Source organism: Narcine bancroftii, chromosome 6, assembly GCF_036971445.1.
Source record: "Narcine bancroftii isolate sNarBan1 chromosome 6, sNarBan1.hap1, whole genome shotgun sequence".
Classification (NCBI taxonomy): Eukaryota; Metazoa; Chordata; class Chondrichthyes; order Torpediniformes; family Narcinidae; genus Narcine; species Narcine bancroftii.
In genome coordinates, this window is record NC_091474.1 from 92869218 (window position 1) to 92896770 (window position 27553).

Consider the following 27553-nt stretch of genomic DNA (forward strand, 5'->3'; position numbering starts at 1 on the left):
ATACATAATTCTCTGAAAATGGTGTAACAGGTGTTAAGAGAACCTTTGGCATATTGGCCTTCATAAATCAAAATACTGAGTGTAGAAGTTGGGATGTTATGTTAAAGTTGGATAAGTCATCGGCAAGGCCAAATTTCGAGTATTGTGTGCATTTTTGGTCACCTAACTACAAGAAAGATATAAATAAAATAGAAAGAATGCAGACAAGATTTACTGGGATGTTGCCAGGACTTCAGGGACTGAATTACAGGGAAAGGTTAAAAAGGTTGGACTTTATTCCCTAAACATAGAAGAATGAGGGGAGATATGATAGAGCTATTTAAAATTATGAGGGGGATAGAAAGAATAAATTGATGACATATAGCACTGTAACAGGCCAATTCAGTCCTATATGTCCATGCCGCCCAATTTAAACCCAGTATGTCTTTGAAGGGTGGGAGAAATCCAGAGCCCCCAGAGAAAACCCACAAGGACATGGGGAGAATGTGCAAACTCCTTACAGATAGCGTGGGATTCAAAGCCAGGTCTGGTGCCAATCATTGGTGCTGTAAAGGTGTTGCATTAATCGCTATGCTAACTGTTCCACCCTTAAGCAGATAGGCTTTTTCCACTGAGGGTTGGTGAGATACAAATCAGAAGACGAGTTAAGGGTGAAAGAGGAAAAATTTAGGGGGAAACATGAGATGGAATTCCTTCACAGAGAGTGGTGGAACTTGGAATGAGCTGCCAGCTGAAGTGGTCAATGCAGACTCAATTTTAACATTTAAGAAGAATTTGGACAGGAACATGGTTGGTAAAGGTAGGGACTGAATGCAAGTCAGTGGGACTAGGCAAAGAAAAAATGGTTCAGCACAGACAAGAAGGGTCGAAGGGGCCTGTTTCTATACTGTAATGTACCATGGTACTCTGACAATAAATCTGAAATAGGAATCTGATGTGAAAAGCCTCATTTTAAAAAAAATCTATCTCGCTCTTCCTCTCAGTAAGTTATGTATCTGTAAATGCCCATTCTACCTGTGAAATTATGGAAACTGCTGAATGTTGGAAATGGAATGCAGTGCAAGGCATGACCAAGGTGTGTCGGTGATGCGAACTGGGACAAATTTCTAGCCAACCATCTTTACAGATTTCTTTCACTTCCTTATCTGCTGTGAGTTGAAAATTAATCAACTCTTCACTTGCACGATGTTCATTGGCAAAGTCAGAAAATAGTAACAGTTCATAACAAAACTTGAGGATTTCTTTATTTGTTTACATGAAAACGTTGAGTGCAGTTTTTTTTTGCACTATCAATAATTCTGCCTCACCCCCAGGAAAAAGAGCCTGTGATGTTATATATGTACCCTGAAAATAAATCTGAGATGCTTGCAATCGTGAGAACAGAAAATGCTGTGACAAGGTGATATAAATACTTTTCTCTTGCTCATAGATCATAGAGATATGCAGCATGGAAACAGGCCCTTTGGCCCATCAAGTCTATGCTGGCCATCATTTATTCTTCCATATTAATCCTTTTATTAAAATTCTCCCTACATCCTCATCATCTCCCTTCAAGATTCTACTGCTTACCTGGACTCGGAGCAATGATTAATCTGTCAGCCCACAAACCTTTAAGATGTGGGAGGTTATTGGAGGACTTGGAGGAAAAGCATGCAGTCACTGGGATGCAAGCCTCATATATCAGGAATGAACCCAGGTCTCTGATGATGTGAAGCAGCTGCTCTATTAGCTATGTGTCTGTGCCACTTTGTTTACAAGCTTTTCAATAAAACTGCTGCCCTTGTCTCCAAACGGTGGTAACTTCATACATACAGCACAGACGAAGCAGGTATCGTGCCAGGTGTATCCCAGTGCTTCAATGAACTTGTCTCCAGCCTCCACGGGGAAGTCACAGCCATGGCACTTGGTGCTGAAGAGGGCAACGTAATCTAGAAAAGAATGAAAGTCTTTTACTTTATCAGCAAGGAGAAAAGAAAATGAAGCACAATAAATCAAGGGCACCGGAAACAAGAGAACAGAAGTGTGCAATAGAGGAATTTCCTCAATGTACTGCATTCAGCTCAGCAAATTCAGTGACACATTCTTGGACCTCTGCCAAGATCATGAGTAACCAGAAGATAAAACGGGAGCCTTTATATTACCTCAAGATGTTAACTTCTCTGTGGGGCAATTAATCTCTCTCTCAGAAACTGACTATAGGTGTCTCATGCTAGAGGCAGTCTTCCCTTTCCAGTGAACAATCTGGTAAAACCTGCCTTTTCAAATTTAATTCCACTACCACCCTTCTGACAAATGGACTCCTCAAATCTCCAAAATGCGAGCGTCTATGGAAAGATCAATGTACCAAGAAACTATTAAAGACAAGCTTAAATAATGCCAAGGTTTTGAAATGAGATGCAACTTCTGAATTCACACTGTTATACATGCTAGCATACCGAACCACACCAAAATATAGAGAGCCATGGATTTACAAGGATGTCAAATTTGTTGGAGCTGCTCTCAATGGGAGGAGAAACATGTGATGGATCTGGATAAGATATCAAAAGATATCCATAAATGGACTCCACCCCACCCAATTCTAAGTTTGTAAGGAAGTGTTTCAAAGAAGAGGTGAATCTAAAAGTGCCAAAAAAAAAGGAGGTTGGTCAATCACTAAAATCATCTCAGAAGATCATGTACCACATTCATTCAGTAATTTTTCTTTAACCAGCTTGGTAAAAAGGCCTGGTTCCATTTATAGCACTGCTGGAACAGGAATTACCATCTCGCAAAGCTGGCTTTCTTCATTTCCGCCTGCAATCACCTTGATCTGACTCAATCCTTTATTCCCCAAGAGGTCCTATCACACTCTGAATTAACTGGAGGAGAACTGATCACTTTGACCATTCAATAATCTCTCGATCTCATTCCCAGAAGCAAGAGACCCACTGTCTGAGGCAAATAGAAGACAGCTGAATAGAAGTGGGGGAACAATAAAAAGGTTGCAAAAACTGAAAGAGGTTAGTCTTTATTCTCCCCTTGAGTAAGATAGAAACTCGGCGTGAAGTGCTGAGAATACTAATGTGATACTTTCAAGACATGGTCAGGAGGAGGGAGCAAGGAACAAGGGAAAATAGGAAGTCAATTGACTGGTCAATCGATACTAATGGAGAGGAAGTACCAACAACACCATCAGAAAACCAGGATCAGGGCACCGGTCAAGAATGCATTTGTGCTTAGCAACTCAAATAGAGCTTGAGTTAACAGAACATGCACCATCTTGAGTAACCTAACCCTTCACTCACTCAGAGCCCATAGCCCACCATTTTTCTTGCACCCAGATGCCTCTCCAAGAGTGTTTCTTCCACAAGGTCTTTATTGTGCCAGGCTCTACAACCCTCAGCACGGCATTCCAAACGTCTACACGCTCGGTTAAAAAAAAACGTACCCCTGACATCCATCCCAGACTTTCTTACATTCACCTTAAATGGATGCTCTCTGGTATTGGCCATGGCTGTCCTGTGGAAAAAAGTGCTGGCTGTATACTCTATCTCTGCCTCTCAAACTCTTGTATACACTTATTGAACTGCCTGTCATCCTCCATCGTTCCAAAGAGAAAATTCTGAGCTTGCTCAATCTCTCCACATGAGAAATGTTCTCCCATCCAGGCAGCATCCTGGTAAATCACCTCCTGACTCTCTCCATAGCTTGCACATCCTTCCTATAATGAGGTGACCAGAAATGAACCCAATACTCTTAAGTATAGAACTTTGATACGATAATGACAATGAGTTTCTTGCCATATACATTGGTCATATGCACAGAAATTCTTTCTTGTTGCAGTTGAACAGGATGCAAGGAAATGAAGGGAACAATGAAACAGCATATTTGATTGAATTAAAAAGAGATAGATTTAAAAAAAAAGAAATATTTTACTAATATCACCTTGCAGGTCTTGAACTCGCTCTCCCGACGAATGAAGGCCAACATACCATACACTACCCTAATCACCCTATCAACTGGAGCGGCAAATTAAAAAAAAATTTTAAAAAATTTTTCACTCTATGAACCATATCAATCAAAATACACACAAACATTTTCCTCACAATGGCATTTTCTCCCCTTTTTTTCCCCCTACCTTCCCTCCCTCCTTTCCACCCCCTCCAAACCCATTAAACATTCAACATGTACAATAAAATAAAACCATTAAACAATGTCATCACACAATGAAAATAAACAAGAAAATTGTGTCATCTACTTTTACACACTGGATCAAGTCATTTTGTCTTTTTATCATTTTAGGGGTGGAGGTCCGAGGCAAGCCCTCTCTGTTATGTTCCATGTACGGTTCCCAAATTTGTACAAATAATGTGACTTTAATTTTTTAATTATATGTTATTTTTTCCAATGGAATACATTTATTCATTTCCATGTACCATTGCTGTATTCTCAGGCTCTCTTCCGATTTCCAAGTTGACATTATACATTTTTTTGCTCCAGCTAAGGCTATCATAATTAATCTATTTTGCGTTTCATCCAGTTTGAGGCCTAATTCTTTACTTCTTATATTACTTAGAAGAAAGATCTCTGGATTTTTTGGTTTGTTGCTTTTTGTGATTTTATTTAATACCTGATTTAGATCTTCCCAAAACATTTTCACTTTCTCACATGCCCAAATTGCATGTACTGTTGTTCCCGTTTCCTTCTTACAGTGAAAACATCTATCTGATAATGTTGGATCCCATTTATTTAACTTTTGAGGCGTGATATATAACCTGTGTAACCAATTATATTGTATCATGCATAACCTCGTGTTTATTATATTTTTTTATAGTTCCAGAGCATAACTTTTCCCATATTTCATTTTTTTATCTTTATGTTTAAATCTTTTTCCCACTTTTGTTTGGTTTCATAGCTTATTTCATCATTTTCTTTCTCTTGCAGCTTGATGTACATGTTTTTATAAATCTTTTTATTATCATTGTGTCTGTAATCACATATTCAAAACTGCTTCCTTCTGGTAACCTCAGTCTGTTTCTCAATTTGTCCTTTAAGTAGGTTTTCAGTTGGTGGTGATGCAAACATTATACCATGAGTTATTCCATATTTGTACTTCATTTGTTCAAATGTGAATAAATTATTTCCCAAAAAACTATTTTCTATTCTTTTAATCCCTTTTCTCTCCCATTCTCTAAAGGAAAGGTTATCATTGATTTTGCGTTAATAATAACTTTGGTAGTTGGTAATTTGTTTTTTTTCCTTTCTACGTGAATCTTCTTCCATATTTTGAGTAAATGGTGCAGTACTGGTGAACTTCTATATTGCACCAGTTTTTCATCCCACTTATAAAGTATATGTTCTGGTACCTTCTCCCCTATTTTATCTAGCTCTATCTTGGTCCAATCTGGTTTTTCCCTTGTCTGATAAAAAATCTGATAATACCTTAATTGTGCTGCTCTAAAATAATTTTTAAAGTTTGGTAGCTGCAAACCACCTTGTTTGTACCACTCTGTTAATTTATCTAGCAAATGTTTGGCCTGGAAGTCAGCCTGAAGAAAACTGAGGTCCTCCATCAGCCAGCTCCCCACCATGATTACCAGCCCCCCCACATCTCCATCGGGCACACAAAACTCAAAACGGTCAACCAGTTTACCTATCTCGGCTGCACCATTTCATCAGATGCAAGGATCGACAATGAGATAGACAACAGACTCGCCAAGGCAAATAGCGCCTTTGGAAGACTACACAAAAGAGTCTGGAAAAACAACCAACTGAAAAACCTCACAAAGATAAGCGTATACAGAGCCGTTGTCATACCCACACTCCTGTTCGGCTCCGAATCATGGGTCCTCTACCGGCACCACCTACGGCTCCTAGAACGCTTCCACCAGCGTTGTCTCCGCTCCATCCTCAACATCCATTGGAGCGCTTACATCCCTAACGTCGAAGTACTCGAGATGGCAGAGGTCGACAGCATCGAGTCCACGCTGCTGAAGATCCAGCTGCGCTGGATGGGTCACGTCTCCAGAATGGAGGACCATCGCCTTCCCAAGATCGTGTTATATGGCGAGCTCTCCACTGGCCACCGTGACAGAGGTGCACCAAAGAAAAGGTACAAGGACTGCCTAAAGAAATCTCTTGGTGCCTGCCACATTGACCACCGCCAATGGGCTGATATCGCCTCAAACCGTGCATCTTGGCGCCTCACAGTTTGGCGGGCAGCAACCTCCTTTGAAGAAGACCGCAGAGCCTACCTCACTGACAAAAGGCAAAGGAGGAAAAACCCAACACCCAACCCCAACCAACCAATTTTCCCCTGCAACCGCTGCAATCGTGTCTGCCTGTCCCGCATCGGACTTGTCAGCCACAAACGAGTCTGCAGCTGACGTGGACTTTTTACCCCCTCCATAAATCTTCGTCCGCGAAGCCAAGCCAAAGATAATCAGTTTTCCCCCTTTCCATAAGAATTTCCTTATTATTCTCTTTAGTTCATTGAAGAATTTCTCTGTTAAGGGAATTAGTAACAATTGAAATAGGTATTGTATCCTTGGGAAGACATTCATTTTAATGCAATTTATCCTCCTTATCAATGATAGTGGCAATTCTTTCCAATGTTCTAAGTCATCCTCTAATTTCTTCATTAATGGCTGATAATTTAATTTGTATAGGTGGCCTAAATTATTATCTAATCTAATACCTAGGTATCGGATTGCTTGTGTTTGCCACTCAAATAGTGATTCTTTCTTAAATTTTGTGAAATCCGCATTATTCATTGGCATCACTTCACTTTTATTTGCGTTGATCTTGTACCCCGATATTTCTCCATATTCCTTCAATTTCTTATGTAGTTCTTTTATTGATATTTCTGGTTCTGTTAAGTATACCATGATGTCATCTGCAAATAAACTGATTTTATATTCCTTCTCCTTTATTTTTATCCCTTTTATTTTATTTTCTTATCAGTTCTGCCAATGGTTCTATTGCTAAAGCGAACAGTGAGGGAGATAATGGGCATCCCTGCCTAGTTGACCTACTTAATTTAAATTGGTTCGATACATATCCATTTACAGTCACCTTCGCCAATGGTCCCTTATACAATGCTTTGATCCAATTAATATATTTTTCTGGTAGGTTGACTCTCTGTAATACTTTGAATAAATAATTCCATTCTACCCTGTCAAAGGCTTTCTCTGTGTCTAAAGCAACAGCCACTGTTGGTAGCTTATTTCCTTGTACTGCATGGATTAAGTTAATGAATTTACAGACATTGTCCGTTCGTCTTTTCTTAATAAATCCAGTTTAATCTTGTTTTACTATTTTTGGTACACAGTCGGCCAATCTGTTTGCTAATAGTTTTGCTATTATCTTCTAATCTGAATTAAATAGAGATATTGGTCTAAATGATGCTGGTGTTAGTGGATCTTTCCCTGTCTTTAAATCTTCGTCCGCGAAGCCAAGCCAAAGAAAAGAAGAATTATTACTGTTTTACATGAATCTGGCAAGTTTTGTGTTTCTTCTATCTGGTTCATTACTTCCAGGAGAGGAGGAATTAATAACTCTTTAACTGTTTTATAGAATTCTATTGCGAGTCCATCCTCTCCAGGCGTTTTATTGTTCGGTAGCTTTTTTAATATGTCCTGTATTTCCTCTATTTCAAATGGTTTTATCAATTTGTTTTGCTCCTCTTCTTGCAATTTCAGTAGTTCAATTTTAGCTAAAAACTCATCTATTTTGTCTTCTTTCTCTTCGTTCTCATTTCAGTATAATTGCTCTTAGAATTCCTTAAAGTTTTCATTGATATCTGTTGGGTTATATGTAATTTGTTTGTCCTTTTTCCTTGATTCCAATACCGTTCTTTTAGCTTGTTCTAATTTAAGCTGCCAGGCTAGTATTTTGTGCATTTTTCTCCTAGCTCGTAATACTTCTGCTTTATTTTCATTATGTTCTTCTCCACCTTGTACCTTTGTAAAGTTTCATATTTTATTTTTTTTGTCCGCCAATTCTCTTCTTTTTGTTGCATCTTCCCCTAGTTCCTTTTCTGTACTTACTATCTCCCTTTCCAACTGTTCTATTTCCTGATTGTAGTCCTTCTCCATCGGGCACACAAAACTCAAAACGGTCAACCAGTTTACCTATCTCGGCTGCACCATTTCATCGGATGCAAGGATCGACAACGAGATAGACAACAGACTCGCCAAGGCAAATAGCGCCTTTGGAAGACTACACAAAAGAGTCTGGAAAAACAACCAACTGAAAAACCTCACAAAGATTAGCGTATACAGTGCCGTTGTCATACCCACACTCCTGTTCGGCTCCGAATCATGGGTCCTCTACCGGCATCACCTACGGCTCCTAGAACGCTTCCACCAGCGTTGTCTCCGCTCCATCCTCAACATTAATTGGAGCGACTTCATCACCAACATCGAAGTACTCGAGATGGCAGAGGCTGACAGCATCGAATCCACGCTGCTGAAGATCCAACTGCGCTGGGTAGGTCACGTCTCCAGAATGGAGGACCATCGCCTTCCCAAGATCGTGTTATATGACAGAGGTGCACCAAAGAAGAGGTACAAGGACTGCCTAAAGAAATCTCTTGGTGCCTGCCACATTGACCACCACCAGTGGGCTGATATCGCCTCAAACCGTGCATCTTGGCACCTCCCAGTTCGACGGACAGCAACCTCCTTTAAAGAAGACCGCAGAGCCCACCTCACTGACAAAAGACAAAGGAGGAAAAACCCAACACCCAACCCCAACCAACCAATTTTCCCTTGCAACCGCTGCAACCGTGTCTGCCTGTCCTGCATCGGACTTGTCAGCCACAAACGAGCCTGCAGCTGACGTGGACATTACCCCTCCATAAATCTTCATCCGCGAAGCCAAGCCAAAGAAAGTCCTTTTTCATCTTAGTTACATAACTTATTATCTGCCCTCTAATGAAGGCTTTCATTGCATCCCATAATATAAATTTGTCTTTCACTGATTCCGTATTTATTTCAAAGTACATTTTAATTTGGCATTCAATAAATTCTCTAAATTCCTGTCTTTTAAGTAGCATGGAGTTTAATCTCCATCTACATGTTCTTGGTGGGATGTCCTCCAGTTCTATTGCTAATAACAGATAGAATGATCAGATAGCAATCTAGCTTTATATTCCGTTTTCCTAACTCTCCATTGAATATGGGCTGGCAACAAGAACATGTCAATCCTTGAGAATGTTTTATGTCTACTCGAATAATATAAGTATTCCTTCTCCTTTGATTGTTGCCTCCTCCATATATCCAAAAGTTGCATTTCCTGCATTGATTTAACTATAAATTTGGCTACTTTGTTCTTTTTGCTAGTCTTTTGTCCAGTTTTATCCACCTTTGGGTCCAAATTAAGGTTAAAATCCCCTCCTATCAATATATTCCCCTGTGTATCTACAATCTTCAAACATTTCTACGACTGATTCCACCTGCATTGAATTCGTCCATCGTTATTGAATGAAGATCTACCAGGACCAATGCCTGAAGAGGGCGCACAAAATCAGTGAACCGGTGCGGACTCGAAAGGCCAACATGGCCTGTTTCCGCTCCGTAAATGGTTATATGGTTATAAACTTGATCCTCTTCATTAGGTACATATATATTGACCAAATTCCAAAATTCTGAATATATCTGACACTTTATCATTACATACCTCCCTGCTGGATCTATTATTTCCTCCTCTAATTTGATTGGTACATTTTTATTGATTAATATAGCTACACCTCTGGGTTTTGAATTATCTGATGCTGCCATTACATGCCCTACCTAGTCTCTCCTTAATGTATTATGTTCCACTTTAGTTAGATGCGTTTCCTGCATGAATGCTATATTTATTTTTTCTTTTTTAAGTAAATTTAATAGCCTCTTCCTTTTGATTTGGTTATGTATTCCATTAATATTTATAGTTATATAGTTCAACATGGCCATCTCATACTATATTTACACCTCATTTCCGCTTCTTCACCACCACGTTTCCCCTTTTCCCATTTTCATCTCTCAGTTTTCCCTTTTTGAACTCAATGTATGACAACACTTCTAAAACATAAAATACTTCAACCACATCTAAAATTCCCTTAGCCCCAAGTGTTCCCCCCCCACCCCCCCTCTGAGTTGCCCCTTGTCCCTTGCCGGGCAACCACAACTCCCCTCTCCATTCGGATTGCAAACCCGGTCGCAAGTGTCAACTGATTCCGCAGTGACTGTTATTCTCTCCCACCCAACCCCCTCCAGAAAAGACTTTTATCTTCACATTACAAGAAAGCTCCCCCTTGTTTCTTCTCTTTCTTTTTTTCCCTCTTTTTTCCCCCTCTCCCTTACTTCCCTTTTCTTTCCCTTCTTTAGTTCTTACATACATTATTTTTACATCTTTATATGTAGTTTGTCGTCATTCTTCGTTCTTGTTACATCTCTTCATCTCTCTTTCTGTCTTGCAGGCGTTCTGCAAATTCTCGTGCTTTCTCCGGATCCGAGAACAGTCTCTTTTGCTCCCCCGGGATAACTATTTTAAGGACCACTGGATGTCTTAACATAAATTTATAGCCTTTCTTCCATAGGATCGATGTTGCTGTGTTTAACTCCTTCCTCTTCTTTAGGAGTTCAAAACTTATGTCTGGGTAAAAAATTTTTTTTCTTGTCTTCTCTAATTTTATTCATTGCCCTCTCCAATATATTTTCTCTTGTCGTGTTTCTCATAAATTCAACTAAAACGTATCTTGGTTTTACTCCCTTTCGCGTTGCTTTCCTCTTCTTCCAGCTGAGAGCCCTGCCGTTGGGCATCTCTCAGCTCGTCATGCTGTGTAAGTTCACTCCACAGTTGGGCCCCCTTCCTGTCGGTGTTTTCCTTTTCCTTGGTGTGTGCATTGCGCACTTATGTTTGGCTCAATGAGCCATTTTTGCAGTCCCATGATTGGGAGGTCGCGACCCTGCGGGGTCTCCATTCACCTCGGAGAGCGGGCTCCTTTGTCCACGGCAGGTCCCTGCCTCTTCATCCGGTAAGGTCTTCTTCTTTCTCTTCCGGCGTCTTCTTTTTTTCCCGTTGTATTTGGTTTTTCCTTCTTAGGTGCTATTTTCTTTCTTTTCTCCACACCTTTATTTTTTATTTGTTGTGTTTTGTGTTTCTTGAGCTTTGTGTTTTTTTTCACTTTATTTCTTCTTATCTGGAGAGGGCTGGTATTCTCCTACTGGCCATTACTCCATCACTCCTCACACCTTTTCCAGATTGAACATCATCAGCTGCTTCGACTGCTTACCATCAAAGGTACATTGAGGAAATCACTAGGTAAAAAGAGGACCAAGTTGTTTGGAAATGTATAAAAGGCCAAATGGAGAACTAGTTGAGAGGCTATATTTGAAATCTGTCTTGTGGGTCAGACACTTTGTCCAGCAAAGTGGACAATCCATGCTGATGTGGGCATCATTAGATGGAAGATTCTTGGATTCTAGAGCCTCTTCCCATTTCAGCCTTTCTGATATTAGAAATGGTTGCCGACTATGCAGCCACATCAGCATTATCATTTATTTTCTGTTGCATTTATCATAAATAGAACATACAGTGCTGGAACTGGCCCTTTCAGCCTACTTGTCCAAGCATACACTAATCTCATTGTCTGCATTACCCCCCCACCCCCACCATGCTTTTTCTGTCCAAGTACCCATTATGCTTTTTCAAATGCTGTCATGGCATCTGCCTCCACCTGGTCATTCCAATTTCACCGCTTTCTTTGTGGATAAACCTGCCCTTCAGATCTCCTTTAAATTTCTCCCCTTTTAATCTTAAACTTAAATCTTTGAGTTGCAGTCTGCTCCCCTGAGGGGGAAAATGATTCTGACCCTCTATGTCCCAAATAATGTTATAAACCCTGCAAGGTCACCCCTCAGCTTTCCAACGGGAATAAACCCAGCCTAATCAATCTCCTTAAACTTGCAGCCCTCCCTCCATTATATTAACACCAAGAAGCCGAGGAAAGGAGCTCCTGCTGGGAATTCTTTTATCATTGCGTTGTCAGCAGCAAAATTAAAACATGTTCTTTAGAAGCAGACATGACTTCAGCAAGTAGAATTCGCAGGAAATTATATCAGTAAATTAGTTTGTTTCATTCATTATTCACTCAATCTTTGATACCTGTCACTTAATAGCAAGCATATCCAAAGAAAGTGCACTCACAAGGAGTTGGGAGTAATCAGAACCACCATTTCAGAATTAGTGGTCTGAGGCAACCAAAGACTAAGTCAGGCTGGTTCTGCTTTCAGTTATTAATCCTTCACTTTGATGGCATCAAATGTGTACTCGAACTTTCCTGTACAAATTATGTTTAAATAAACTTGCACAAATCCTTTTTTTAAAGCATGAGATCATTTGTTCTTTAAAGGACAGTTATGGAATGCAGAACCCATAAGACTGTCACAGATTTATTCTCAGCTTATGAGAGATATACCTTCCAATTGAAGTGGAGGGCTGCCAGGATGGGTCTTGGCACCAAATGTCAGCAGGAGTTATTGATGGGGAAGGGGCGCAGGGCTGCTGGTGACTAAGGCAAAAGGACTCGCACCAGCCTACAGACTGCCTGAGTCTGGCTGAAGGGGTACCAGAATTGAGATGCGAGAAGGTGTCTCGGGCACTGAAGGCTTCCTGATCATGCTGCTGGTTTGGACTAAAGTCCGGGTAGCTGGAGGGGATCCATGGACACAGTGACTCTCTTTTGCTTCACTTTCTTTGTCTGTAAGGGGTGCCGGGCAGTTGCTGACAGCAGATCTCTGCCTTGCAGTCGGCTAAAGGAAATCTTGTGTAATATTACATTTTCTGTTTTACTACATGACAATAAAAAAAAATTCTTGGAAGTAGAAGAGGGAAAAGTCACGTGTTTCACCTTGCGCGCCAATGTACCAGTAGACCGTGGAGCTAGCTTTACGCACCTTTTTCACAGTAGGGCTCTCCGTCTTCCATGTGGAAAAGACTGTTCCCAAAAGATTTTCCACAGGCAGCACAGACAAAGCAGGTGGTGTGCCAGGTCTGTCGCAAGGCATGCATCACTTCCTGCAACAGAGAACAGCCCAATCAGCAAGCTCAAATGGTGCCTCTCCCATGGATATAATATTGAATGTAAACATTTTGCGTCAAGCACAAGCAATCCCGAATTCATAAGAACTAGGAGCAGGAGTCGGCCGTCCGGCCCATCGAGTCTGCTCCGCCATTAAATGTGATCATGGCTGATCGGATGAGAGGCTCATCTCCACCTACATGGCTTCCCCCCCACCATATTCCTTAATTCCTTTACTCTGTAGAAATCTATCCAATCTTGTTCAATAATTTAGAATACTGTATACACCCACAGAGATTTATTTAATAATAGATTCCAGTTTGGAGAAAAAATTAAGCTAACTGTTTAGCATGAAACCTAATCTCCCATGTTCAACAGAGAATTTCGTGAATGAATGTTATAAAGCTTGTTGAACCAGAGTGGATAGCAAGGGTGGGTGTGGCCAGGCTATTGAATTACAAGGCAAAGCATGATAAATGATTCTTCAGAAGAAGGAAATGTGAAATTTATTCATTTTCCTGATCATGGTCTGAATCTTCATGGAGGTTAATAAGGGACAGGGGCTGTCATAGAGTCATACAGCATGGAAGAGGCCCTTTGGCCCAACCAAGTTGGCATTCTGGGCTAGGCCCATTTGCCTGTATTTGGTCCGTATCTTTCGAAACCCTTTCTGTCCACCCATCTGCCACGTGTCTTGAATGTTGTAATTGTGCCTGCTTCAAAAACTTTTTCCAGAAACTTGTTCCAGATGTGAACCACCCACTGGGTGTAAAAGTGTTCCTCAGATCCCTCTTAAATCTCTGATCATAAACCCTCTCAATCTAGTATTGTTTACCCAGGGCCTTTATAAAGCTCTATAATGTCACCCCTCATCCTCCTATGCTCTGCAGTAGACATTTCTTAACGGGGGCCATATAGACCCCTGCAAGGGGGGGGGGGGCACAGCACATTTAAGAGGATCCACAGACTGAAATCATAATTTTTTTTAATGTAGTTGGTAGGAGAGAACAACAGAAGAAACTAACTAAATGACTGTTTCACAGGGAAGGGGGACCATAAACTTTGAGCAGAGCCCTAATGGGGCTTTTACCAAAAAAAGGTTGAGAATGGCTGATCTTTGAGCCTCTTGGAATGTTTATAACTTGCTGCACTCATCACTGCCCAGACTGGTAGATGAGGAGTCCCCAGTAGCTGAAATGTGAAAGGAGTTGCAAGTCAGAATCTGCCATTTGTCTCCCATGTATATTTGAATAAATGTTTAATTAATCGATCAAGTACTTTGCCAAGGATTTATCAGCATATTGCAAGAGTACATAATTACTTGGATGGCCAACCCACATTAAGCAGCAGACCTTTACAGAACGGAGAGCTACCACACAAAGACGTTTTCTTTAATGCATTAGTCTCCGAATCATGGGTCACCTACGGCTCCTAGAACGCTTCCACCAGTGTTGTCTCCGCACCATCCTCAACATTCATTGGAGCGACTTCATCACCAACATCGAAGTACTCGAGATGGCAGAGGCCGACAGCATCGAATCCACGCTGCTGAAGATCCAACTGCGCTGGGTAGGTCACGTCTCCAGAATGGAGGACCGTCGCCTTCCCAAGATATGGCGAGCTCTCCACTGGCCACCGAGACAGAGGTGCACCAAAGAAGAGGTACAAGGACTGCCTAAAAAAATCTCTTGGTGCCTGCCACATTGACCACCGCCAGTGGGCTGATATCGCCTCAAACCGTGCATCTTGGCACCTCACAGTTCGGTGGGCAGCAACCTCCTTTGAAGAAGACCGCAGAGCCCACCTCACTGACAAAAGACAAAGGAGGAAAAACCCAACACCCAACCCCAACCAACCAATTTTCCCTTGCAACCGCTGCAACCGTGTCTGCCTGTCCTGCATCGGACTTGTCAGCCACAAACGAGCCTGCAGCTGACGTGGACATTACCCCTCCATAAATCTTCGTCTGCGAAGCCAAGCCAAAGAAGAAAGTCTCATGTTCCTGGTCTTTCCCATGGATACTGTCAGTAAGAGAGAATCTTAGGACCATGAGTGGGCTGGGGCACCCCAAGGCACTAAATCATCCATGTACTCTCAACAGCAAGTCAAGAGCTACTGAACATGAACACCCAAGCCCGTGTCTGGTTTGAAAGGAAAAATGGAAGATCAGATTATTATTTAAATGGCAAGCGATTGCAGTAGGCTGACATGCAGAAGGACTTGTGCATGAATTGCAAAAGGGTGGGTTGCAAGGCGGCAGATGGAATGTTGGCCTTCATTGCTAGAGGGATTGAATTTTGGCAAGGTTGCACCTGGAGTCCTGCGTGCAGATCTGGTCTCCTTATGTAAGGAAGGATGTACTTGCTTTGGAGGTCGTCCAAAGGAGGTTTACCAGGTTGATTCCAGGGATAAATGGTCAGCTATGAGGAGAGATTGAGTTGTCTGGGTCTGTACTTGCTGGAATTTAGAAGAATGAGAGTGGATCTTATAGAAATATATATGAAAGACATAGATAAGTGTTTCCATTGATGAGGGAGACTAAAACTAGGGACATAGCCTCGAGATTCAGGGTAGTCGATTTAAGACAGAGATCAGGAGGAACTGCTATTCCCAGAGGGCAGTGAATCTATGGAATTCACCCCCCCGTTGAAGCAGTGGAGACGACCTCAGTAAATATATTTAAGACAATGTTGGATAGATTTTTACAAATTAGGGGAAATAAGGGAAAAAAGCAGGTAGGTGGAGAAAAGCCCCATCCAGCCATAATCTCAATGAATGGCAGAGAAGCTCGATGGCCTACTCCTACTCGATGGCCTACTCCTACTCGATGGCCTACTCCTACTCGATGGCCTACTCCTACTCGATGGCCTACTCCTACTCGATGGCCTACTCCTACTCGATGGCCTACTCCTACTCGATGGCCTACTCCTACTCGTATCTCTTATGTTCATATGTGCAGGTGAGGAAGAGTCCTACACTGTGTAAGGTGATTCCAGGACCACCTGTTAGGCATTGAAATCTCTTTGCCTTCAAAAGGAAACGTGAGTGGATGGTTACAAGGGATGTGTAACAAATTCAGCAAGCAGTGCCTGCAAGAGAGGTGATGCTTCTGATCACTAACCCTGGGTAAATGGTAAAATAACCCAGAGTTTCTGTCCCCGATGACATCTTATACAAATTGTTATATGGGTAAAACACAAACATCTATAGACCCTGTGAACGAAGTAAAAACACAAGGCTGGAGAAACTCAGCAGATCAAAAATTGTACTCTGGAGAAACTCAGAAACATTTGGACACTCTCCAACCAGATGGCATTAACATGGACCTCCTGTTTTTTTTTTGTGCACTCTCCATTCTCTCTCTCTTGCCTATCTGTCTTCTTCTCTCTCACAGAGCCACCCCCACTGCTCGTCTTCTGGTGTTACCTCCTTTCCTTATCCACACCTCCTGCCTGTGAGACTGCGCTCCTCCCCCTGCCCCCCACCATTTTATTCAGACGACTGCCTACATTTTGCTCACATCTTGATGAAGGCTCAGACCTGTAATATTTGTTATGTATATTTACCTTTGTGAGGTGGGACAAAGGAGGAAAAACCCAACACCCAACCCCAACCAACAAATTTTCCCCTGCAACCATGTCTCCCTGTCCCGCATCGGACTTGTCAGCCACAAACGAGCCTGCAGCTGACGTGGACATTTACCCCCTCCATAAATCTTCGTCCGCGAAGCCAAGCCAAAGAATTTACCTTTGCTACATAAAGTACCTGCTGAGTTTCTCCAGCATTGCGTTAATTTGCTTCAAAATGTGCATGCAATACAAATTAAGCAGACTTTTCAGAAAGACAATGTATTTCAGGACTGCTTCCTATAGATGTGGTCAAGAAATGAGTGGATCATTTAATTCTCCAATGTTCAGTTCTTGGCCCGGCTCAGTGCTGCCACCTACTGTACTTGTTTGCTGACCACACTGTTCATCACAAACCTTCACTTACCCCCATGATCTTTGCATTACACTTGGCACAATTTGGAGCGAAGAACTGCTCATAGCATCGCTCGCAGTAAATATTGTTCTGCTCCTCTACAAAACCGGTATCCACCAGTGAGGTCTTGCAGTAAGTGCAGTTGAACTCTTCCGGGTGCCAGGAACGACCTAGTGCCACAAGGAAAGGTCCTCTGTAGAGAGAAGGAGCAATATTATACAGTAACAGTGTGTGGGGAAGAGAACACAGTTGGTTCAGCTAACACCCCTTTCCAAACCAGCCACTTGAGATTCTGCAATGAATAATCTGGCAAATTTCTTTCCTAACAAGAAATGATCCAACATCCTTAATGGTAGTCAGTTCGTTAATACAATTTCCCTCTGTTACACCACTGTTCCCACATTCTCCTATAAGGTTTTGATATCTGGATTATAAACACTATCCTTTAGTCCTGGATTATAAAGAAAATGTACACACCCTACCATGCAGGAGAGGGATATTCTTCACAACTCAAACCTTCATTAACAAGGTTACTCACTTTACCATCCCATGCATTACAAATCCAAGATCAATGCAGGAGTTAACTTCTCTGGACCTAACCAAGCAATTGTCTCCAAAACGTTCACAATCGGTCAAGTGGGATACCTCCTTGTTTTAGGTGATTCCTTGGTTCTCCATTCCCAAAAGTCAGTTAGCCTCCATGACTTTCCTGGATATGCAAAGATAAATAAAAAGACCCCTGGTTCTCATTCTACCCCTTCCAGGCCTTTCTCCCTGTCCTACTATTCATTTGGATGAAGCGACACCTATTCATTTCCAACATCAGCCTCAAACCTGGCATCCATTTCCTTGGCTTCATTTCCATTGTTGTTTCCCCCATAACCAAACTCTATGTTGAACAGGGATAACAAAAGGGACGGCCCTTCCAATTTCACCAAGCAAAATTGCAAATAAATTCGCACATGTGCCCTGGCTAAAGGAGATCAAGAAAGGGCAGTGTCTGCACCTGATGATACTGTTGCACTGTCCACATAGAGGGGTCCGACTGCTGGCAGGGAATCTCTCTGCCCTTTGCACCAGATTGCGGATGCCTCCCGCCGTTTGCCCTGGCAGCGGGACATGTGGAGGCTCGTGGGCAGGAGCCTGAGGCGCGGTCAAAACTGGCGGCTTTGGGGGCGCAGAGTGCGGCAACGGCTGAATGTGCTTGGTGAGCGTGGTGGTGCTCTTCCCAGCCTGGAACTTCTGGGCAAAGCTGTCATCCGTTATCCACGGCGGCCGGCTGCTCGATGCTGGTTGAAGAACTTCTGAGACCGCAGCAGGCTTAGTGACATTAAATGCAGCTGTGCTGCTGTGTACCTGTACAGGAGGAGCTGAATGAAGGAGACAGATAACAGTAAGATTTCAAACCTCACCCACACAAACCTAAGGGCATTATCAACTGAATGAACACATTACAACCAGATGAAACGACCCTTCTTGGGACCACAGTGTATACAATTCACAGCACATATATATGTTAAGATATAATTTAAAAGAAATATATATAAATATTTTGTAATGATTTACTCGGTTATAGGAAGCTCTTCAATCTCACAGCCTGAATAAAGGAGCTATTTCCCAGGCTGGCAGTCCTGATTTTGATGCCTCTGAGGGCCAAAGATAGTGTGTGCTGGATGGAAAGAATCCTCTATAATTCTTTGAGCCTTATTTAAGCAATGGTAGCAGTAAATGGCAGGATCAGTAGAGGAAAGGGACCCCCAGTGATCTTCTCAGCCATATTGTTGAAATGTTTGAATGGACGCTGGGGAGACTTACCAAAATCTCCTGATGATGGAAGTCAAGAAATCGCACAGGAGATCAGTAGGATCCATGGTGGAAGCAATCCCTCATCAGATCATGCATGAAACTACCTATTTTCCCTTATGGGCACTGAACGTCATACACGACGTAACCAGAAATCCTGCTCTTAGACTTCTTTCCAGAAAGAGAAATCTTTGGAGAACCTTCATCTGTTTCTCCACAGACGCTGCCTGAACTACTAAGCGTTTCCAGCATTTTCTGTTTTCATTTCGGGTTTCCAGCAAGCTGTAGGTTCGTTGATTTTGTGCCTGTCTTTCCCTTCCACTGAACCCCCTCCCCCCCCACTGTTCACGTCTCTGAATGGGAATCGTAGCGCCCTGCAGTTTCCAGACACCACAGCTACCCCTCCACCCCAGTTAAACATTTCAAAGACGAAGGAAGGGTTCATCCTTGATGTCGTACAACAAGCAGGTAGTTCAGTTCAATGGGGAAGTCTGCAGATGCCGCAATTGTAATAAATAACAAACTCATCTATAGCAAGGGTGGACAAACCGCAGCTGGTGTGCCATGTGTAATGTGTAGCTCGCGAAAATATGTTGGCTGCAATGGCAGATTAATCATTAGGCTGAGTAGGCCTAGGGGTCCGACGCATTATGGTCTGATTAAACTGACTTGATGAGGTTCATTATTCTCCTTTATCCTTTGTGTTTGATTTCCATAAAAATTGCAGGTAGCCTCCCAACAGATGAAAAATTCTGGATGCGTGAGTTGGTTGGGCAATTCTTTTCTGTTGGGCAGGTTGGAGAAGAGCGCGCATATATACAGAAGCACTGGAGGAATGGTGCGCTGCAGGAACCCAGTGGGACATTTGCAGCCCTTCCTCCCCATGTCCGCACTCGGGGCTGTGGCAGGTCTCTGCAGTTGCCCACCCAGCCTGAGCGGCACAGCGACCTCTCCCTCCCCAGTGGGACGGAGGAACGGGGCTGGGGGATGGCGACCTCTCCCTCCCCAGAAGGACGAGGGATGGGCCGAGGGACCCGACCTCTCCCTGCCCGGCGGGACAGAGGATGGAAACCTCTCCCTACCCAACAAGAGGGGGTATGGGCCCACTGCTTTAACATTCCGTTGAAACTGGCAGGGTCAGCAAATAAAAGGTTGCACATTAAATTAATTGTTGGATTTAGATATTAAACTAAATCAGTGATTTCTCCTCAAATAATACAACCAAAGGTGATAGCAATTGATTGAACTTTTATATGTCTACTTTTTAAATCATTGATGTACTGTGATTTTGCATAATCAAATTTTATTAATAAATAAAAGGCTAATACATTGCTTTGCTGCAGGGATATTTGGTCTTTGATTATTCATGCCACAGTTGTAGAAAACAAGTAATGTATAAATTGTTTTGTATGAAATCTCAGCAAAATGAAAGTGAGAAGCCGAACTCATGTTTATAAATAGTGTGACAGAGTATATAGATATGCTTTAGGGAGATAAATTGGGAAAGGTTTGTTCGAGTAGGTCACAAACAAACACTTTAAAACAAATCTTATTTGAAATACTGGAGCTCTGCTAATTCTGGACATATCTACAAGCTACACAGCTTTTGCAAGAGCCTTTGAAGAGTGCTCAAGAGACTTCACTAATGGATTGTTGTTTACCAAAAGCAACAGATGAAAGAGCAGGCTGGAGCCGCTGTGTCTGAAAGGAGAACTTGCTTTTGTAAGAGGGTCATGTGGTTTTGTAAGCAGAGAGAGTCAAACAGGCTTTCTCTCAGAGAGGGAGAGATCACTTGTACAGTGTTACAGACAGCAAGAGCAGCAGGAACTGGAACAGCACAAGCTGGTAAGAAGCCCCATTTTTGAAGATGGCCTGGTCAAAGACCTTGTGGTCATGCAAGAAGAGAGGACTGGCTGTCTAATGTTTTACTTGGAATAAGAGAGTCAAAAAGTTACTCTGTGGTGACCTGAAAGAAAGAGGTTATCATCTGGAGAACCCTGAAGGGGCAAGTTTCATTAGCAAGACACGGAAGTGGGTGACAGAAGTACATCAGTTGTGGATGTCCTGGAACAACAAATCTCTCAGAAAACCGACAAGAAACTTCCTGAGCAGTAACCATTTAGCTTTCAAGCATCAAAGCCTGATGAACTTCATAAATGTTAAATTCTGTGCACAGTATAAGAATTGCCTGCAACCAGTAAATCGGAGGAATGAGAAGTGAGATTAGACTGTGAACCAAATAACTTTTCTGAACTTACACACACACACACACACACACACACACACGTGTGCTTAGAATTGGAAGGGGGTTAAGTTAGGTTAGTTAAGTTAAAGTGTGATCCTATTTTCATGATTAAAGATAACTAAAAGCAACTTTTGTTTAAGTAACCATTTGTCTTGGTGAATATCTATTGCTGCTGGGTTTTGGGTCCTCTGGGCTCGTAACAATAGAGTTGTAAAAATCACAATACTGGAGGAACTCAGCCAGCCCCGCAGCGACTGTAGTAGGTAAACATGTATTACCGATGTTCTGGGCCTAATCCCTCCTTCAAGGTGGCTTTTACCTCCTGTGGACTCTATAGGACTGGCTGAGTTCCTCCAGCATTTCTGTGTTGTACCACAGTCACAGTGTCGGACGAAGGGAGGGGGCCTTGTGGCAAGGTCCGGGTGGTGGTGGGCAATTTACCAAAGCTCAGCCTAGGGCTGGCCAGGATGGTAGTTAATCTGCCATTGGTTGGCTGGAGGAGATACCAGATAATGCTTCCTTGGGCAGTGATTTCCACAAAAAGTCAGTCAGGAAGATATTTGGCATGTATATGTGTACTTTTTGATTATTGAAACTAATGCAAATTAGCATTTTAAAACTACATCCATGAATAGATATTATTACTTAAATGTATTTCTTAATATTTATATATATTTTTGAACAAAATATGCATGTAAGAGTAAAAATGTGCAAATAATATTTTGCCATGTCTTGCGCCTCAAATATCTGAAGTTAATCGTATGCGGCTCTTATGTTAAGCAAGTTTGGCCACCTCTGACCTATAGCAAGTAAAGGGTAACCCATGTTTGGGCTTGAGCCCAGTCATCCTTCACATCCTGAGTTTTTCAGGCACTTTTGTGTATTCTCCTATAATCACAGTGTCTGCAGACTTACCTGTTTTAACTCCATTCAACAGCACTGCTGCGAAGTCTCATCGAAGGATTGTCCACCTCTCCTCGAAGGGAGATCTGCTAGAGTCTCTCTAGCCACTTTCAGGTGCATTCTCTGCCGAGAATGCGCCCGCAGTAGTGGATACAGACCTGTGGAATGGTCGTTCAGGTGTCAGTGCTGAAAGCGCAGCGCTGTCCATATGAAAGGGACAGCTGCACAGGAGGCGTCTCGGAGCGCACTCCAGCTCCTGACCCTTTGGGCTGTCAGCGCTGGGGCGGTCGGCGCGGGATGCAGGGGCAGCCGCCGCGAGCTATCAGGCGCTCGCCAGCTGATTGTCATCCCCTTAGCAACTGCTTTCAGGCGGCTGCATTCAGGTGCCTTATCAGGCAATTATTCTTCCCTCCTGCGCTTTCAAGTGGCCTCCCGACAGCCACATAGGGGTATAATATGCAGCTTTACATCGAGGGATTTTGGCCACCTGAGAGTGCCTTCTCCCTGCTCCCCTGCTGCTCTCAAGCTACAAAGAGCTCAGGCCCGAAACATTGGTTCCCCTTGACTTCCTATAGATATCACGTGACCTGCTGGGTTTCTCCAGCATCTCTTTCATTCTGTAATCCCTGCTGCTCTCAAACTACCTTGACAAAGGGATCAGCCCTGAAACATCGGTTCTGTATCTTTACCATTGCTATATAAAGTGTGCTGTTTGACCTGGGTTTCTCCAGCAGTTTCATAGTCAGCCTTACTGAAACGAGATTTTTGTTTCTGAACTTTTAACTGACTACTGTTTAAATGCATGTAATAGTCGGGTTTTGAGGACCAATTTTTAAGGTAAAATTTAGGGGGCCATTTATTACACACATACTACTTCTGACCGTGTACCTGCATCGTTTGAGACTTTGGGAGCTCAGGTGGGCAGGTGGGCGCTGGGAACCTGGTGGTAAGTCCACGTTCAGGGTGTTGGGAGCGCGGATGGGTGGGTGGCCGAGACCAGGTGGTAAGTCCGCGTTGGAGGTATCAGGAGCTTCGGTGGACGAGTGGCCTGGGCTTAGGCGAGAGTCCATGACTGAGGGTTTGGGAGCTGTGATGGGCAGAAGGCCGGGCCCTAGGTGAGAGCCCACGGTCAAGGCAATGGTGGACGGGTGGACTGGGCCTAGGCGAAAGTCTGCAGTCAAGGTGACGGGAGCTCGGGTGGATGGGTGGCTGGGGCCTAGGCAAGAATCCATGGTTAGGGCATCAGGAGCTCCAGTGGGCCGATGCTGAAAATGGGTGGGGGGGGGGTGGTTGGTGTGTCAACTTTTAAACGCTATCACGCTATCGACTATTACACACATTTATATAGTAATTTCCTCTCTCAATACAGTATTTCCTGACAATACAGAAAGCCATTCAGCCCATAAAGGCCATGGTGACAGTGATCCCATCAAACTTATTAGCAGAATTATTTCCCTATAACCTACACTCTCACATTTAAATTCCCCAGTTGCAGGAATGGAATTCAAAATGTCTCTGAACTATTAGTCCTAGCTGGAGGGAGTCACATGATGGAGTAGTGGCTGGTCAGGTGGAACCAGCCCTCTCCAGAGAAAAGGAAAAAAAAGTGTTAAAAAACAGAGCTCAATAAACATAAAATACAGGAAGAGAAAGAGAAAGTTACAGAGAAGAGATAGAAGACGGTACCCAAAAGAGAAAAAGAATAACAGTGAAAAGGGAAGAAGGAAAATCACTGGAGAAGAAAGAAGAAGGCCTTACCTGCATGTCGGAGCAGAGAGCCACCGTGGAGAGGAGCGGCCGATCTCCGGTGTTGGTGAGTCCCCAGAGGAGCGGTGTCCTCCCGACCAGTGGACTTCAAAAATGGCTCTCAGAGCCAAGAAGAGGTGCGCAGCTGCCCATGCGCAGTGTGCAAGTTAAGAAAAGGTTGATGCCGGCGGGAGGGGGACTCAGCTGAGGAGTGGCCAGCTGAGAGATGCCCAGTATTGAGGTGTTCAGCTGGGGGAAGCAAGCAAGAAAGAAGAAGAGTGGTGAGAAAGAGAACGAAGGGCTTGAAGAGGGTGAGCGGCAACGGGGCGATAGGCAGGGGGACGACCTGCGGCAGGGGGCCCAGTGGTGGGTCAACCTGCAGCGGGAGGCCCAACAACGGGTCGACCTGCAGCAAGAGGCCCAACAACTGGAGACACGGTAGCTGGAGGCCCAGCAAGGATACAGAAGCAGCTCACCAGAGAAGGATGAAGATACACAGATACAGAGAGGAGAAGAAGATGACAGACCTAGATACAGACACAGAAGAAGAGGAGGAAGAATTTCAAAGGAAAGAAGGTAAAATAGAAAGACAAAGTTTAGATAAAGCCTTTTTCGAAGAACAAATGAGGTTATGAAAAGAATGGCTATCATAAGAATTTAGTTCAATCAAAAGAAAAATAAAAAGAGCTGAAGACAGAATGCAAAGCTTAGAGTTGGTCATGACTGAAATAGGGAAAAGAGTAGAAAATGTGGAGGAACGAGAAGCTGCTGTAGAAATGGAGATACATGATTTAAGAGGGAAGTTGGAAGAGAGTGAAAAAAAAATTAAAGAGACACAAGATTTATTGTCACAAAAAATTGACGTATTGGAAAACTACAGTAGGCAAAACAACATAAAAATAGTGGGCCTGAAAGAAGGCAAAGAAAGGTCAGATATGAAGGAACTTATAAAAGGATGGATCCCGAAGGTGCTGGGAATAACAGACTCACGTGAAGAAATAGAAATCGAAAGGGCGAATAGAGCACTAGTACTGAAACCGCCACCACATCAAAAACCGAGATCCATATTGGTAAAACTTCTAAGGTATACGACAAGAGAAAACATACTGAAGCAGGCAAGAAAGAAGGTTAGTTAGAGAAGACAATAAGCCATTGGAATATAAGGGACAAAAAATATTTTTTTATCTGGACATAAGCTTCGAACTTTTAAAGAAGAGGAAGGAATTCAACACAGCGAAAACAATCTTATGGAAGAAAGGGTATAACTTTACATTAAGACATCCAGCAGTACTCAAAGTATTCATTCCTGGGGAACAGAATAGACTGTTCTCGGACCCAAAGAAAGCCCAAGAATTTGCTGAATAGTTGCAGGACAGGAAAAGAGAGGAGGAGGAGGAGGAGTGTCAAGAAAGATGACCAGAAAGAAAATAGACAAAAATATGTAAAAATATAAAGTAAATATAATGTATATATAAAGATTTAAAGATGGATAAGAGAAGGGGAAGAAGAGAAAAAAAAGAGAAAGCTTTGTTATAAGTATAGGAAAGTAGTGTTCTCTGGGGGTGGGAGAATAATGGTCACTGCGAAATCGGTTGATGCTTGCGAGTTAAGTTCGCAAACTGAATGGAAAGGGGAGTTGTGGTTGCCGTCAAGGGACAAGAGGCAATTCAAGGAGTTGAGGTTCATTTTGGGTTAAAGGGTTATTGCTTGTGGGGATTGTTGTCTTAAGTACATTGTCATATATTGAGATTAAAAAGGAAAACTTAATTAACAGTAATGCAAAAAAGGGATGGAGGTGATGAAGAGGTGGAAAAGAAATGAAAATAAAGATATAAAATGGCCACGTTGGACTATATTACTATAAACATTAATGGAATATATAACCAAGTTTAAGTGTATCTCATTGGGAAAAAAAATCACATGTAATTTACAAGACAAAGTTACAATGTTTGAAAAAACCTGGGAACCATATATGGAACATAACAGAAAGAGCAGGCCTCGGACCACCACCACCAAAAATGATAAGAAGATAAACACGATCAAATTTAATGTGTATAAGTAGATGATACGTCTTTTTTGTCTGTATTCCTTTTGTATAAAGATATTGTTTTATTGTATTTTATATGTTCAATATTTACTGTTTTTGGAGGGGGGAGGAATGGGGGAAAAAAAGAGATGTCACTGTGAATATTTAAAGAGATGCATCTATAAATCTATTGGTTGATATGGTTCATAGTGCGATAAATAAAGAATTACAAAAAAATTGCCAAAAAATTGGCAATAGACATTGAAAAAAAACTATTAGTCTTAGCTCAGTAACTCTATCACTGTGGCCAGGTCGCAAGGCATGACTTCATTCACTCAGATGTGCTGAACTGTATTTATTAACTCCTTCTGTCTTTGCTGCTCTCTCCCTCTCTCTCTCTCTCTCTCTCTCTCAGATAAACCCTAGTTTGAATCAGATAGGCTGCAAAAAAACACTGCTCAAAACTGTTGAAATAAAATATTCACCAGTCAAGGGTGTAGTTGGAGTAAATCAAGAATGCTTAAAACAGTCAGCAGGTCAGACAGCGTCCATAAAGAGAAACCCCAGCTTAATATTTCAGGACAATGGCATTTCATCAGAACGGATCATCATGAAATCAAAAGACTCACCAAACCTTTGGTTCAAATGGTTAATTCAATAGTGAGCACTTTTATTTCTATGGAGGGGGGGGGGCGGCAATCGGGCAGATAATACACATCGTTACATAATGTGATATATATGTACTTAAATACTTGTGTTCAATAAAATATTTCTTGATATCTCTTGCTCTTCTCTGAATGCTCCCCACTACAGTGACAGACATTGCTCTGCTGCCTTACCTCTGGGTGGCTGAAAGGGAGCAGGTCTGATACTCGCTGTGCTGACAACCTTCGGTTTCGAAGCGGGGGCTTCTGGGCAACTTGGCGGAAATGTGGCGCTGCTTCTAAAGCTGTCACTGGGCAATTTAAAAAAAACAGATGGAAAGTGAACGGAGAATCTGGTTAAAAAGTAAAATGTTGGAGAAACTCAGCAGGTCGAACAATGTATTTTAATATAGTGAAGATGAAGTAAAGATATAGCAAAGATAAAGATACATATCCAATGTTTTGGGGTTGAGCCTTTCATCAAGGTATTAACAAAATTCAAACAAAAAAATGGTGGTGGGGGGAGAGAGGGCAGGGGGAGGCGCACAGTTCCACAGGCATAGATAACAGCTTACAGAGGGAGGGGGGGTGAATGGAGAGGGAAGGGGGTGGAGAGCTGGAGGAAAGGAGACAGAGGGATGGGGAAGGGAGGGAATATGGGGGAGTGGGCTATCGGAAACCAGAGAAGTCAATGTTAATGCCATCTGGTTGGAGAGTGACCAGACAGAAAATTAGTGCTTGCTCCTTCAATTTACGGGTGGTCTTGGTTTGACAGTACTTGAGGGTACAGAATTGAACTGGTTGGCCACTGGGAGATCTCTGTCAATAGGCCCCTTTCAAATTGCCTTGTAAAATGGGGTTAACTGGGCAATTTACTGGGTTGAAGACCAAGGTACAGAACTATTTGAAAGGGCTGAACTGGGCAAGCCCACCCGGGTCCCAGACTTAACTCAGGGGTGGCCAGGGAACCCAGTAAAATTTATCCAGGGGTCCTCCTCCGCCCATTTGAAAGGAGAAATGGCTCACCCGGTTACTCTGGAACTTTAAACAGAAAGGGAACAAAAAGAACACAGGGAACAGGGGGATTCCCTGCGGCTGCATGACATGTCGCTCACCACACCATCTCAGGGGCGGGATCCCCTTTAAATCGCTGGGTTGGT

General features: G+C 42.7%; 2 protein-coding genes across 6 annotated transcripts in view; one reads left to right on the top strand and one right to left on the bottom strand.

Annotated features, from left to right (window-relative positions):
- Window positions 1–27553, top strand: part of LOC138736366 (uncharacterized) — a 74431-nt gene that overhangs the window by 28770 nt on the left and 18108 nt on the right. The window lies entirely within an intron of this gene.
- Window positions 1–27553, bottom strand: part of LOC138736363 (LIM domain-binding protein 3-like) — a 163925-nt gene that overhangs the window by 14820 nt on the left and 121552 nt on the right. For all 4 annotated transcript variants that reach the window (XM_069885746.1, XM_069885744.1, XM_069885745.1 and 1 more), the window contains 5 exons: window positions 26589–26704; window positions 18033–18396; window positions 17039–17219; window positions 12921–13041; window positions 1813–1928 (listed from right to left, as the gene is read on the bottom strand). In XM_069885746.1, the coding sequence (XP_069741847.1) occupies window positions 1813–1928; window positions 12921–13041; window positions 17039–17219; window positions 18033–18396; window positions 26589–26704 (898 nt within the window). The remainder of the gene's footprint in view (window positions 1–1812; window positions 1929–12920; window positions 13042–17038; window positions 17220–18032; window positions 18397–26588; window positions 26705–27553) is intronic.